Genomic DNA, 16,583 nt, shown 5'->3' on the forward strand with positions numbered 1-16,583 from the left:
TTCTTCGAGCCTCTTGACAACGACTCGCAGCATCTTCATCACACCACCATCGATAAACAGTGAGCAAATAAGAGAGTTGATGTGAGTGTAGAATCATATATTTATTGAATTCGATAAACATGCTTCAATTTATATTATTTTTCCTTGCCTCATGTTATTTTGTTTTATTTATTGACTTAGGTCGGGACTTGAGAAGCTTCGAACTATGGAGAATCTTGAGATTTATACGGGTGCAATGATTAGCATTTGTAGGGATATAGACATTGAATATGTTGATTTGTTTCGTGCCCTTCAGAAGAGAGATGATTGACTAACTTTCTTCAAATTAGTTCATGATATAACCTTAAAGTTTGGAGAAAAATTACATTCAAATGACGGACAAAATATTATATATATATATATATATATATATATATATATTCCTTATATTTTTTTCCTTTTGTCAATTTTAGGGATGAAGTCCATTTTACAGAAGAAGGAAGCCGCGCAGTTTTTGGTGAAATTAGGAATGTGATTAACAGGGTAAATTGGGTACCAAGCTTGGCCGCAGAATCCATGCCAATTGAATTCGAAAATATCGAAGGACTGAGTTCCTATGCCTTTGAAGGCTCCAGCTTCATTCTACATTAATTTTAAGTACTATTCTATACTCTCATTTTAGACTTCAATAAAGGGCAGATGGTTGGTGGGATCCAAACTAAATTATTTCTTATGCTTTAACTAGTTGAATTGTATTATTAAATTAAATAATTATCTTTCAAAGAAGTAGAACGTTACCAAACCAGTTCATACTTATATATTTGACTTTTTTGGATACTGTTTTTTTTTTTAATTTTAATTGATCTTAAATAACAAACCAATTCTCACTATTGCTCGTGAGTTAGTTGTTCAAATACTGATAGTTTAATCCTCCACATATGCAATTATTGGACTAAAAAATTATAGATTATATTAATACTCAATCTTTCTCAAATGGCAATCAATTTGATCATATATTCTTATATAGTTGCAAGTGATTAGTAATTGAACACAATTCAACTCATTAAACTATAAGTTATAATTTGTTCTTAATTAAATCGTGCTGCTCTCCCTCCCCCCGTGTGAACTACATTGTCTCTCTATCTCTTTCCAGTTGGAGTGGCTGCTAAAAGAAAATAAGAAAAAACAACTCTCTTTAATCCCCCAACCTTATTTTTTACAATAACGACAGGTACCATTCAATGTATGTGGTACCAACTTTGAGGTTACTTGATCATTTCTTATTATTGTTTATTTAAAAAAGAAAAAAAAAACGTTGTCGCTCTCACTTTGGTTCGACTTGAATCTTTTTGCCCTTGAACTAAAAAAGTTAAAATATATTATTATAGACATCTAAATCTTTCTCGAAATGACAATCAATTTGATCATAGAGACAATACCATAACGTAATCAAGAACAATTATACTAATTAAAGCATAAGCTATAATCTATAAATTTAGGTTATACCCACCACAGCACCCCTGTATTGAAGTTTAAAAAGAGAGCGAAGAGCATGGATCCAGCAACCAATGGCATCGGATTTGTCCGATTAATTAATCACCTTCTTAATTAATTTCACAAAAATTTACGATGCGGCTTCCTTCTCTGGTAAAATTGACTCAATCCCTAAAAGTGACAAAAGAAAACATATAATATTTTTAAACTTTTTTTGACAAGTTATAACCAAGTATTAACTAAGTATTGTGATTAGAATTTATTTTCAAACATCCATATTTATAAAATATATTGAAAAATATGTTTTGCGTATCGATATTAGATCTTCTAGTTCTAAACAAGGTTTTAGATGTCCATATTCATAGAAATGTTGATGCCTCAATCTCATAGAAATTTAGACAAAATGTCGATGTCGATGGATATTTATGTAAAAATTAGAGAAATTAAAAAATCATAAAAAAGATTTAAATTAATAAATAAATATTTTTCTATTTCTAAATAAGTAAAAAATAATTAATATTAATATTACACGTGTGTATATATATTAAAAAACCTTAATCATGTTTTACTGTCATAAGGTTAAAATATTATTTTACTTTCCTGTTTCGGTTCATTTTGATTTTAAAGAATTTTAAAAATATTCTTTTTAGGAATTTAATCCCGCAGACGGTGACTTATCCTCGAGAATAGGGAATTGAATTAATTTTTTTTTAAAAGATTATTTAAAATATTAATAATAAGAGGACAATAGGATAAGAAAACCAAACGTAATTAATGTGAATCATGTGAATGAGGGAGGGGAAGAAAAGCGAGTGGAATCCAATACAGTGCTTTTGTCGTTGTTCTTTCCGATCCACACACTCCTCTTTTTTTCTTTTTCTTTTTCTTTATTTTCTTCTCTGCAAAGGACAGTGCTATTTTTTCTTCTTTTCTTTCTGCAGCCACAATTCTTTTTTTTTTTCTCTCCCTGAGGACATATATTTTCTTACAAAAGTTAATAATAGACATCAGTTACTTTTCTTATTGTCAATTGGTTTTGAGATGAAACTCATCAATATTAATATGATATCAGAGTCCAAAACGCTCAAACGAATAACTGATCCAAAAATTGAATCCGACAAATATCGATAAGTCAAAAGAACCACGATCGAGGACATGTTAAGGATCTCACATTAAAAATGAAATGAACATGTTTTATAATAGACATGAGTTACTCCCTTTATTACTAATTAATTTTAGATGAAACCTGTAAATATTGATATAGTGAACTAACTATACATTTCTTAAAAAAAAAAAAAAAGAACGGACACCATATCTAGTGGCTTTATTATTATTATTATTTTGGATGTATTTGTTGATCCAATCTCGTGCATGAATCGTGAATTCACGATGGTGAGCACCCAACGCCACCAAACAAACAGAGGTAACAAATATCAAAATTAATTAAGCAATTAAGTTTAAAAAGCACGTGCGGAAGTTAACTATTTCTATAAAAAGAGACAAGAGAGGGGTAGACGTAGAACAATCATAGATCCTTATTTTTCCTCTAAGTGACCATCTGCTCAACCGAAAAATGAGCTGCTCCTTGTTGAATCCGCTCCAAGTTGGTTCGGGTAGATGCCAACTCCCGAAGCAACATCCAAGCCTTCGTCCTTCGTTGAGTATACAGTTTCCCGGAGCTCTGTCACGGTAATTAAGCATAACCCACATCTATTTTGATGTGGTTTTTATATTATAGATCACGGTTAACGTTAATCATGACCCATAATATATTTTGACAAGGAAATTGAGATAATTAAGTAGATTAATATAAGATATTATAGCTAAACTATGAGTAAGAATAAGATACTGATACTGTAACAAATGTTGATTCTCATTTTATTTATTTCAGTCGTGGATGGAGAACAAAAATGGTTGGACCGGTGAGACCTAAATTCGTCCTCTTTGGTTCTTCCATAGTTCAGTTCAGTTTTGATGATAAAGGATGGGGTGCTGATATTGCCAATTTGTATGCCCGTCAGGTATATTGATGCTTTTGTCTTTGGCTAACACCATGGTTCTAAAAATCGATTAATATTGATACGGGTGAAAAATCATTTTTCCTCTTTGTCGTCGACATGTCAACAAAAGTTTTTTTTGTTCAGGCTTCCTATTTTTCTTCCATCGGATGCATGAAATAATTCAGAAAGTGAAGTTAAAAAGCATGCAATGGAGAAAGAAAATTTAAGGAAGAAAACACAAACCTATGTGAATATAAAGAGTTTGGGTGCATAATTTTCTTCGTTTTTCCTTTCTTCTCCCTCCTTCTCTTGAATTTTGTAAATTCGTAACGCGAATTGAATGACGGAATAAGTGGACCCAGACATTTGAAGTGGTTTTTTTTCACTGGATTTCAACGTGGTCTTTTTTGACAAAAATAATAAAACTAAATTATTAAAAAAAAAAACTAAATTTAACGGTAAGAAATCTAACAAAATCTTAAAAAAATCTAATATAAAAAAATTGATATAAAAATAAAAACAAACTTTAAAATTAAATTTAACTAATAAAATCTTAAAACAAATTCATAAAAAAAAAAATCTTGTTGGACCTTCACGAAATATCTATCGATATCGACATGTACGTAAAATCGAGACCTCGAGATTTTCATCGACATCGATATCTTAAACCTTGGTGATTATCGATATCCATAGAGAAGAAATAATGTTGTTGGAACACATGATTTTTTACTTTTAATTAGTGATTACTATATTAAATTGCTACTAAATTCCAAATGCTAAACCTAATAGGTTAAAAATAAACTTAATTTTAATGGTGGATTTCTAACGCTCGTTTATTTTCCACAGGCCGATGTCATTTTACGTGGCTATGCTGGCTGGAGTTCAAGCCAGGCTATACAGGTTGTGGATAAAATATTTCCAAAGGTACATGTTAAGCAAATATATCTCATACTTTTGACATTACCTTCAATCACCACTAAACTCAATTTTTTATTTTATAATTGGTAGGAGTATATTTAATATTGGTTAAAGTTACCAGTTTAGTTATTAAACTTAAAACAATTTTTTTTAAATAAATCATTAAAGTGTTTAGTATGTTCTTGGACTTCAAAATGGTATGTTTTAGGTTTGTAAACTTTCAAAGTTTTCTAGTATATATATATATGTATAAAAACTCCTAATCTAATAGAATTTCACGGATGGAGATTTAAATAGGGGGTGGGGATGGACAAAGAAGTTCCTGATACTTACTCAGTCCTGTAAACCCTCTTTGTTATTTATTTATTAGATATAGAATTGAAAATGTGAACAATTATTAGATAATTTTTTAAAGTTTCAAAAACTCGTTTTTTAACCATATATAATGTGTTAATAAAAGGATTGGGAAGTAAATTGGGATAGTTTTTGTTAATTGGGTTTACTTATTGAATTGATCGAGTTGTTAAGATCTCAATTTGGTGTGCATTAGGATTCAACCACCCAACCTGCTCTGGTGATAGTCTACTTTGGTGGTAATGATGCAGCCATTAATTTTCCTAATTCCGTGCCAGTTGATGAATACATCGACAACATGACCAAGATTGCCGAACATATCACGGTCAACTATCCCTTAAATCTAATCCCCATTTTACTTTTTGTTTTGTTGTATTGGTAACACTACTGTATCTATAAAATAGCTTTCATTTAAATCTATCTATTTTAAATAGTAAAAATAAAATTATTATAGCTATACGGAGCCTAATCGTCTTGAATAACTTTCTTTAGTGTCTCTCAACAACCACTCGTAGCATCTTCCTCACACCACCGCCCGTAAACAGTGAACAACTTAAACAACAGATGTGAGTGTATAGAATCATATATTTATAGAATTCATTTAACACGCTTCAATTAATGACCTCATATCATTTTGTTTTCTTGACATGACTCAGGCCGGGACTTGAGAAGGTTCGAACGATGGAGAATCTTGAGATCTATTCGGATGCGTTAATTGACGTTTGTAGGAAGATAGGTGTTGAATATATTGATTTGTTTCGGGTCATTCAGAGGAATGATGATTGGCTAACTTTCTTCAGGTGGGTTCACCATGTAACTTTAAATCTAGTAGAAAAAATTACATTCAAATGGCATAAAAGATATTTTATATATGTATATTTCTTTCTTGTCAATTTCAGGGATGGAGTCCATTTTAATGAAAAAGGAAGCAGGGTAGTTTTTGATGAAATTAAGACTTCGATTAACAGGAGTAATTGGAACCCACCCTTGGATGCGAAATCCATGTCAACTGAATATGAGCATATCTGAGGACTACGTTCCTTTTTACTTTGAAGACTTTCTATGCTCTCTTTTTAGACTTCAATAAAGGACAGACTTTCTGCTTATGTTTTAATTAGTTGAATTGTATTCGATTATCCTTAAAATAATTTAGCCAATAATAATTATCTGCAAAAAAGAAAAAATAGAACGTTACCAAACTAGTTCATAATTAAACATTTTTATTTTTGTGGATATTGTTTTTTTTTAACATAGTTGATCTTTACATAACCGTAGACACTATTGTGTTGTCATGCTCTAGTTGGTGGTTTGGTTTCTCCTCGTGAGTTAGCTATTCAACTACTATTTTGTTCTATTAGTTTTACTCTAGTACGATTTCAAATGATGATGGTTTGATCCTCCACATCTGTAATTATTGAACTAAAAACGTAAATTATATCATTGTAGACATCTCCAATCTTTCTCAAAATGACAATCAATTTGATCCTACATTCTTATATAATTGCAACGCGATGGCATAATTGAGTACAACTCAACAAATTAAAGTTTAATTTATAATTTATAGATTTAGGTCACACTCATCTACACCAACACCTTTTTTTTATTTTAAAAATATAGCAGAAAATAGTAGTTAAAATTTGAGTATTGAGCCTTCAAATTCAGTCCTTCCTTATTTCCGAATTCAATTGGCATAAAAAACTACCCTACCTCATTCAACCCAAAAGTTTAAGTGTTGAAGATAAATAAACATCATTCAACCCAAAAATTTAAGTTGATGGGTTGGGTAGATTTAATACATTTACGAGTATTTCAACATTCCCCTCATGGATTTGAAAAATTGCAATAAAACCCAACAGGTGGAAATCATAATAAATGGGGAGGAAATAACAAGTCGCGATATCATATTAAAGATCCTACGTTGAAAAAGATAAACGATACAAAAAAGGTTTACAAGGTTTATACATACACTACTCCTCTCATTATCAATTTGTTTTAAGATAGAACTCTATAAATATTAATATGATATCTTTACCAAAGACACGAAAATTTTAGAAAATTTTGGGTTTGAAAAATCGAGTCGTCTATTTTTTTAAATAAACAATACCTAGCAAATTATCAAATGAACTCAAACAGAATTGTCTTTTGTTCTAGATCTGTGAACTTTTTTCCAGAATATTTATAAACTAAAACAAGCCAAAAACTTTTAGCTAGGACGTAAAACCATCCCATAACTATTTTCTATCTTATTTTATAAATCAAATCGAGTGAGAAATATTATTTCTAACAACACCCCATCCACTCGATTCTACCAATTTCTTTATTTTCTCAAATTGAGCTTGAAACCCTAAATTAAGCAAAACTTATCAACGTGTCTGTATATATTGTTGCAAACTAACAAAATTTATGATAATATTAGCTTAGCTCAGCCATAAATGAAATCTACAATATTGTAACAAATATTGATTCTCGTTTTAAGACCTAAATTCGTCCTCTTTTTAACTCTTGTGTCTGCTAAAAGAAAATAAGAAAAAACCTCTCTTTAATCTCTCAACCTTATTTTTTACAATAACCGCATACACCATTCAATGTATGTGGTACCAAATTTGAGGTCACTTGATCATTTGTTATTATTATTTATTTAAAAGAAAAAAGAAAAAAAACGTTGTCGCTAGCTCCCACTTTGTTCTTGAATCTTTTTGCCCTCCTAGTTTTGTCATGTTAGTTTGATCCTCCACATTCGTAATTATTGAACTAAAAAACCACTTGATCATTTGTTATTATTGTTTATTATAAAAAAAAGCTATTGCTCTCACCTTGTTTGACTTAAATCATTTTGCCCTTTTTGTTTTGCCATATTAGTTTGATCCTCCACATTTGTAATTATTGAACTAAAAAACCACTTGATCATTTGTTATTATTGTTTATTTAAAAAGAAGAAGAAGAAAAAAGAAAAACTAACTGTCGCTCTCACCTTGTTTGACTTGAATCATTTTGCCCTACTAGTTTTATCACGTTAGTTTGATCCTCCACATTCGTAATTATTGAACTAAACACCCACTTGATCATTTGTTATTATTGTTTATTAAAAATAAAAATAAAATAAAAGCTATTCTGTTTGACTTAAATCATGTTGCCATATTAGTTTCATCCTCCACATTTGCAATTATTAAACTAAAAAACCACTTGATCATTTATTATTATTGTTTATTTAAAAAGAAGAAGAAAAAAAGAACTAACTTTCCTCTCACCTTGTTTGACTTGAATCATTTTGTCCTCCTAGTTTTGTCATGTTAGTTTGATCCTCCACATTCGTAATTATTGAACTAAAAACTCACTTGATCATTCGTTATTATTGTTTATTACAAAAAAAAAAAACTATTGTTAGTTTGATCATCCACATTCATAATTATTGAACTAAAACACTAGTAGAAAGTCGGCCTTCAATGACAGTTAAATTCTTTCATTAACATAATTCATGACAATTATATAACTGTCATCTATTAAGGCATCAAGAGAGAGGGGAAGATGACAAATTTGAAAAATGTATTTACAATTACAGTTATAGTTTGTCATCAATAGATTTTCCATCACAAGTAATAAATGTCACATAAAGTCATTTAATTACAATTTATAAGTGTTAATTAAACAATCAAATATTTTTGTTCTCCTGTAAATAAATACCTAAAGACGACAGTTTATAAATTGTCATGAACTAGTATTTAACGACAGTTAAAGATTGACATGAATTTTTTTTAAATGACTATTTATAATTATCATGAAAACTTTTGTAGTGATAGTTTTAACAGTCAATATTGCCAGTTTTAACTATCACAAAAAATTGTATAATGACAACTTAAAAATGTTATGCAACATTAAACAATGACATTCGATATATGTCACGGAAAGGTTTACAACGACAATTTAAAACTATCATGATATACTTAATAATGTCAACATTTAATTGTCAAGAAACGATTTTGAATGTTTTTTTTTTGTCACAAAACCTAATTTGTCAACATTTAAAGATGTCGCTCTCACCTTGTTTGACTTAATATTTTTGCCCTCCTAGTTTTGCCATGTTAATTTGATCCTCCACATTCACAATTATTGAACTAAAAAACCACTTGATCATTTGTTATTATCGTTAAAAAAAAAAAAAGTTGTTGCTCTCACCTTGTTTGACTTAAAATCATTTGTAGTCTTATCATGTTAGTTTGATCCTCTACATTCGTAATCATGAACTAAAAAATCACTTGATCATTTGTTATTATTGTTAAAAAAAAAAGAGAGAGAAGAGTTGTTGCTCTCACATGATTGTAATTATTGAACTAAAGGACCACTTGATCATTTGTTATTATTGTTTAAAAAAAAAAAAGTTGTTGCTCTCACCTTGTTTGACTTAAATCATTATTTTACCCTTCTAGTTTTGCTATATTAGTGTGATCCCCCATTGTAATTATTGAACTAAAAAACCACCTGATCATTTCTTATTATTATTTATTAAAAAAAAAAAATTTGTCGCTCTCACTTGTTTGACTTGAATCTTTTGCCCTCCTAGTTTTGCCATATTAGTTTCATCCTCCACATTTATAATTATTGAACTAAAAAACCACTTGATTATTTGTTATTATTGTTTATTTGAAAAAAAAAAACAACAACCGCGGCTCTCACTTGTTTGACTTAAATCTTTTGTCCTCCTAGTTTTACCATATTAGTTCGATCCTCCACATTCGTAATTATCGAACTAAAAAACGTAAATTATATTATTATAGACATCTAAATCTTTCTCAAAATGGCAATCAATTTGATCATAGAGGCAACACCTTAACGTAATTGAGGGCAATTATACTAGTTAAAGCATAAGCTATAATTTATAAATTTAGGTTATACGCCCACCGGAGCACCCTTTTATACATTTATTTTCAAACATTGATATTTATAAAATATATTGAAAAATATGTTTTGTGTATCGATATTAGATCTTCTAGTTTTAAACAAGGTTTTAGATGGAAATGTTAAGGTCTCAATTTCAAACAAAATGTCGATGGATGGATATTTACATAAAAATTAGATAAATTAAAAAATCGTAAAAAATATTTAAATTAACAAATAAACATTTTTCTATTTCTAAATAAGTTAAAAATATTAATATTAATAGAATGTATATATTAATTTTTCATATTCGGTCAATTCTTTTGTAATAGGATGGAAATGCCGATTTAACCCTAATGTCAATGTCGAACCATAGATACAATAGATGGACATATCGACGGATATTTAATACCATCATTCTAAACTATCCGGGCCACCTCCTGTTTTGAAATTTATAGAAAGATAAAATACAGAAAAATCTGTTTGTTCTTAATCAAATCATGTTGCTCTCCCTCGCTAGTATGAACTACATTATATATGTATCTCTTTCAGTCGGAGCTAGTGGCTGCTAAAATAAAAGAAGAAAAAACAACTCTCTTTATCTCCAACTTTAATTTTTTCGATAATGAGATCAGGTCTGCAACTCAGAGAGAATCCAATGTATGTGGTACCAAATTTGAGTTCATTGGTTAATTTACTATTATTTTTTCATTTCAAATCAAACAACTTTGTCGCTCTTCCCTCATTTCTGTGATGGAATCCATATTAGAGTTGTAAGAAATTAATGATAACAAAGTCGTACGTTCATTAGAAAATGGATTGATCATGATAATTATTTCTATTGTGTGATGTTTAAGAGAATAGATGAACCCGCGCTACATTTTAATGAGAGGGATCTTGAGATCATGGAAGCATGACTAAGATCAAAAGCTTAAACGAATTGATAATTACTAGATATATACTAATAAGATTCACATTTTCTTTTCGATAATGTGAGCAATCTTGGATTTGACGACCTCTTTAGAGATATTGTCAGGAACAAATCATCATGCAAAAAAGTTCGTTAATGCAATTTTTTTTTATGGTGGAAAATTGGAAATCGAAAGGGTTTACTATTTTCTTTAAGTATATATTTCTTATTTATTTATTTATATATAATATGTTAAGTACGTATGGTCATGTATGTAAAAAGAAGTTTCTAGGAAAAGTATATGTCGTTCAGTCCAACGTTTCTAAATTTCATTTATTCATAATTCAACTTATTAAAGATGAATAACTAATCATTCAACCCAAAAACTTAAGTTGATGGGTTGGGACTTAAAAAATACAACAATAATCTGGCAAATTATTAACAATTCACATAAATAATCCACGAACTATTAAACAACATAATTGTTAATAAACTTTTTTTAATCAATAATAAACCATTTAATTTCTATCTATTATTTAATGGAAACAACTAAATTTCGTGAACAACCACAAGGACATTAGCGCATTGGATGGATCTCCAAATATCTTCATTTCCTTTAAAAGAAAATTCCGTGTCTATTTATTCACTTTAATTAAATTTGGTGTCTATTTATTCACTTTAATTTTGTTTTTTCACTTTTAGATATGTTGAAGAATAATTTGTTGAATTTTGTTTAATTTCTAATAAAAAATAATCGTAAGTTTTGTTTTAGTTGTTATTTGACATTTAGTCGTTTCCATTAAATAATAGATAGAAATTTTTTCTAATTATTCTGAGTCTTTAGATATTTTTCTATTCATTCTTAGACACGATTTTACGTACTATGGCCCTAACAATTTTTATTATTACCCAATCAATATAGTTGGTAGAGTAATTGAAGAATAATTAGATAGAAATTCTTAATTTTTATTTAACAATAATAGTAACTTTTCTTTTAATTATTATTTGTCATTTAGTTGTTTCTATACAATAATAAATATAATTTCTTTCTAATTTTTTTTATTAGAGTCTACAAATATTCTTCTATCCATTCTTATATAAACAACACGATTTTCTATTTATATGAGGTATATATGTACTATTACCTTAATAATCTATATTATCACCTCAACCACAAAGTCATAATTTGGTAGAGCAGTTAAAGAATAATCTGATAGAGTAGTTGAAAAATAATTTGGTAGAAACTTTAACTTCTATTGAACAATAAACAATGAATTTTATTTGTTAAGGATCTCACGCTAAACAAAAAAAAATAGATCTTACAATCAAACAAGCAATCGATTTAGAAATGGGATCCGATCAAGATTGATAAGTCAAAAGAGCCACGATCGAGGACATGTTAAAGATCTCACATCGAACAGAAAATGAACCAGCTTACAATGGTTTATAATAGACGTGGACTACTCCTCTTATTATCAATTGGTTTTGTGATGAAATCTCATGAATATTGATAAACTTGGACCAACTGTACAATTTTTTTTGTTTAAAAAAATCGACACGCTACCTACTGGCTTTATTATTATTATTATTATTATTATTATTATTATTATTATATATTTTTGGATGTATTTGTTGATCCAGCCTCGAAGATGAATCGTGAATTCATGACGTTCAGCACCTAACGGCCACCAAACTTAACAGAGATAACAAATATCAAAATTAATTATATAATTGAAAAAAACTCGAAATAGCAATTAAGTTTAAAAAGCACGTGCGGAAATTAACAATTTCTATAAAAAGAAACAACAGAAGGGTAGATGTAGAACATTCATAGATCCTTAATTTTCCTCCAAGTGACCATCTGCGCAACCAAAAAATGAGCTGCTCCCTGTTGAATCCGCTCCGAGTTGGTTCGGGTAGATGCCAACTCCCAAAGCAACATCCAAGCCAGCGTCCTTCCTTGAGTATACATTTTCCCAGTGCTTTGTCACGGTAATTAAGCATAATCCATCTTTGTTTTGGTGTAGTTTTTATACTATAGATCACAGTTAATGTTAATAATCATAACTCATAATCTATTGTAACAAGGGAATGAAGATAATTACGTAGATTAAGATAAGATATTGTAGCTAAACTATGAGTAAGAATAAGATACTATAACAAATGTTATTCTCGTTTTATTTACTTCAGTCATGGATGGAGAACAAAAATGGTTGGACCAGTGAGACCTAAATTCGTCATCTTTGGCTCTTCCATAGTTCAGTTCAGTTTTGACGATAAAGGATGGGGTGCTGATATTGCCAATTTGTATGCCCGCCAGGTATATTGATGCTTTTGTCTTTGGTTAACACCATGGTTCTAAAAATGGCTCAATATTGACATGGGTGGAAAATCCTTTTTCCCCTTTGTCATCGACATGTCGACAAAAATATCGCTTTTTTGTTTTTAGGCTTCCTATTTTTCTCTCATCCGACGCATGAAATAATCCAAAGTTAAAAAGCATGCAACAGAGAAAGAAAATTTAAGGAAGAAAACACAAGACCCAAAAGCAGGTTCGTGGAAATAGATTAGAGAAAAACACAAACATATGTGAGTATAAAGAGAGAGAGGAACGGTGTTTGTTTGGGTGCATAATTTTCTTCCTTTTTCCTTTGTTCTCACTCCTTTTCTTTAATTTTGTAAATTCGTAACGGGACGGGAATCGAAGGATCGGTAAGTGGACTCAGACATTTGAAGCCGTTTCTTTTACTCGATTTGAACGTGGTCTTTTTTGTCAAAATTATTTTAAAAGATTAAAAAAGCTAAATTTAATTGTAAAAAATCTAACAAAATCTTAAAAACTCAATTATAAAAAAATATTGATTTAAAAATAAAAACAAACTTTAAAATTAAATTTAACTAATAAAATTATCTATCGATTCGTAAAATCGAGACCTCAAGATTTTCATCGACATCGATATCTTGAACTTTGACGACTATTGATATCTATAGAGAAGAAATAATATTGTTGGAACACATGAGTTTTTACTTTTAATTAGCGATTACTATATTAAATTGCTACTAAATTCCAAAGGCTAAACCTAATGGGTTAAAAGATAAATTTAATTTTTAATTGTGGATTTTTAACACTCGTTTATTTTAATCCAAACTCCACAGGCAGATGTTATTTTACGTGGCTATGCTGGTTGGAGTTCAGACCAGGCTCTAAAAGTTGTGGATAAAGTCTTTCCAAAGGTACGCCAAAACTATGCTGCTCATAATGTTAAGCAAATGCATCTCCTACTTTTGACATTAAGATATAAAAGCCCCTAATTTAATAGTGGAAAATTTCACGAGATGGGGAGGGATGGACATGGAAGTTCCCCATCCCTACTCAATCTTGTAAACACTCTTCTTACCTGTACATACAGAATTGAAATTTTGAATATTTATTAAGATAACTTTTTTAAATTTTCAACAACTCGTTTTTTAACCTTATATAGTGTCTTCACAAAAGACTTTAAAAGGATTGGGAAGTAAGTTATGTATGATATTTTTGTTAATTTGGGTTAATTATTGAATTAGGATTCAACCATCCAACCTGCTCTGGTGATAGTCTACTTTGGTGGTAATGATGCATCCATTAATTTTCCTAATTCCGTGCCACTTGATAGATTCACGGACAACATGACCAAGATTGTCGATCATATCAAGGTCAACTATTCTTATGTTTTAATATCTAAAAAATAGCTTTCATTTAGATGTATCTATTTTAAACAGTAAAAATAAAATTATTATAGTTACACAAAGTTTAATCGTCTTGAATAACAGTGCCTCTCGACAACGACTCGCAGCATCTTCCTCACACCACCACCGATAAACAGTGAGCAACTTAAACAGCTTATGTGAGTGTATAGAATCATATATTTATTGAATTTGTTTAACATGCTTCAATTAATGTTATTTTTCCTCGCCTCATATCATTTTATTTTCTTGACATGACTTCAGGCCGGGACTTGAGAAGCTTCGAACGATGGAGAATCTTGAACTCTATGCGGATGCATTAATTGATATTTGTAAGAAGTTAGGTGTTGAATATGTTGATTTGTTTCGGGCCATTCAGAATAAAGAAGATTGGCTAACTTTCTTCAGGTTAGTTCACCACATAACCTTGAATTTAGAAGAAAAAATTATATTCAAATGGCAGATAATATATTATATATATATTTCTTTATTTCAGGGATGGAGTCCATTTTAACGAAAAAGGAAGTAGAGCAGCTTTTGATGAAATTAAGAATATGATTAACAAGAAGAATTGGACTCCAAACTTGGATGCGAGAGCCATGCCAATTGAATTTGAAGATATCTAAGGACTACGTTCCTTTGAATTTGATGATTCAACTATGCTCTCATCTTAGATTTCAATAAAGGATGGACCGTCGGTGGGATCCAAAAATATAAATTATTGCTTATGTTTTAATTAGTTGAATTGTGTTTGATTATTATTAAAATAATTTAGCCAACAATAATTATCTGCCAAAGAAATAGAATGTTACCAAACTTATTCATAATTAAATATTTTTATTTTTGTGGATACTGTTTCTTTTTTAATATAGTTGATCTTTAAATAACCGTAGTCACTATTGTGTTGTGGTTTTACTCTATTACAATTTCTAATTGGTGTTACATTTTAATATTTATTTAAATATGAGTTTCTTTTTATTTAATTTGAGAGTTTAAGGATTGAGATGTTTTATCAAATTTTGTAAAACGTATTTTAAAATAAATTAAAAGAAACTTATTAAATTTTCTATTAAGTTACACCATGAAGTTTCTTATAACTACCTCTCCCCCTAAACTCTCAAGATACAACCCATTCAACATATCTTCTATATTTGTTACTTTCTCTACTTTGCTTTTGCATGGTGGTTTAAGCTGCACAACGTTTCAGTTGGTTGTTGTATCCTGGAGAGGACAGGCCAGAGAATACCTGTTGCACCGGTGGTTGATAAAGAAATACCCACCGCAGAGGGCTTGAATCTCTTAAAAGAGCGATATACACACGCCTCAACCAAATTGATTACGTGTTTGTTTTCTCAATATTTACTTCATTTACCTCTGTTATTTGTAATTCCCCTATCACTAATGATGATGATTTGATTCTCCACATTTGTAATTATTGAACTAAAAAAGTAAATTATATCATTGTAGACATCTCCACCTTTCTCAAAATGACAATTAATTTGATCCTACATTCTTATATAGTTGCAACGCGATGGCATAATTGAGCACAACTCAACTAATTAATAAACTCAACTAATTAATAAGTGTTTAATATGTTCTTCAACTTTGAATTGTGTCTAAAAAGTTTCTAATTTTTAAAAATGTCTGACAATTCTTTAAACTTCTAAATGTCAAATAAGTTCTTGAACTTTCAAAGTTTTCTCATATATATATATATATATATAAAAGCTCATAATCCAATAATGAAAAATTTCACGGGATGGAGATTTAAATATCGGCCGGGGATGGGGATGAGGGAGTTCCTCGTCCCTACCCAATCCCACAAACACCCTTATCTATTAGGTGCAAAATTGAAAATTTAAACATTTATTAGAAATTTTTTAAATTCAATAACTTTTTTTTTCTTAACCATATATACAGTTGTTAAGATCTCAATTTGTTGCGCTAGGATTCAATCATCCAACCATCTCTGTTGATAGTCTACTTGGGTGGTAATGATGCAACCATTGTTTTTAACGTAACAGTTGATAAATTCGCGGACAAGATTGCCAACCATATCAAGGTCAACTATCCCTTAAATCTAATCCCATTTTGCCTTTTGTTTTGTTGGATTGGTAACACTACTTTCACGCCTCCTACCTATGATGTTTTACTATCTAAAAAATAGCTTCATTTTTCAGTGCTTCTCGATAACGACTCGCAGTATCTTCCTGACACTACCACCGATAAAAAGTAAGCAAATTAGGTGCGAGTGTAGAATCATATATTTATTGAATTTGTTTAACATACTTCAATTAATGTTATTTTTCCTCGCCTGATATTATTTTGTTTTC

At 29.8% G+C, this 16,583-nt stretch overlaps 2 protein-coding genes across 2 annotated transcripts; both read left to right on the forward strand.

Annotated features, from left to right (window-relative positions):
• Window positions 1-2,982: 2,982 nt before the first annotated feature.
• On the forward strand, window positions 2,983-5,851 carry LOC111014945 (GDSL esterase/lipase CPRD49). The gene is made up of 7 exons (XM_022289824.2): window positions 2,983-3,162; window positions 3,365-3,494; window positions 4,320-4,397; window positions 4,942-5,070; window positions 5,238-5,311; window positions 5,402-5,545; window positions 5,645-5,851. The coding sequence occupies exons 1-7, from the start codon at window positions 3,047-3,049 to the stop codon at window positions 5,772-5,774; spliced, it is 801 nt and encodes a 266-aa protein (XP_022145516.1). The 5' UTR covers window positions 2,983-3,046; the 3' UTR covers window positions 5,775-5,851.
• Window positions 5,852-12,333: 6,482 nt separating this feature from the next.
• On the forward strand, window positions 12,334-15,100 carry LOC111014946 (GDSL esterase/lipase WDL1). The gene is made up of 7 exons (XM_022289825.2): window positions 12,334-12,519; window positions 12,718-12,847; window positions 13,684-13,761; window positions 14,092-14,220; window positions 14,338-14,411; window positions 14,515-14,658; window positions 14,747-15,100. Exons 1-7 carry the CDS (start codon window positions 12,404-12,406, stop codon window positions 14,874-14,876), a joined length of 801 nt encoding a protein of 266 aa, XP_022145517.1. The 5' UTR covers window positions 12,334-12,403; the 3' UTR covers window positions 14,877-15,100.
• Window positions 15,101-16,583: the final 1,483 nt, after the last annotated feature.

Source organism: Momordica charantia (genome assembly GCF_013281855.1).
Source record: "Momordica charantia cultivar OHB3-1 chromosome 5 unlocalized genomic scaffold, Mcharantia_2.0 BLBB01000005.1, whole genome shotgun sequence".
NCBI classification, from domain to species: Eukaryota; Viridiplantae; Streptophyta; class Magnoliopsida; order Cucurbitales; family Cucurbitaceae; genus Momordica; species Momordica charantia.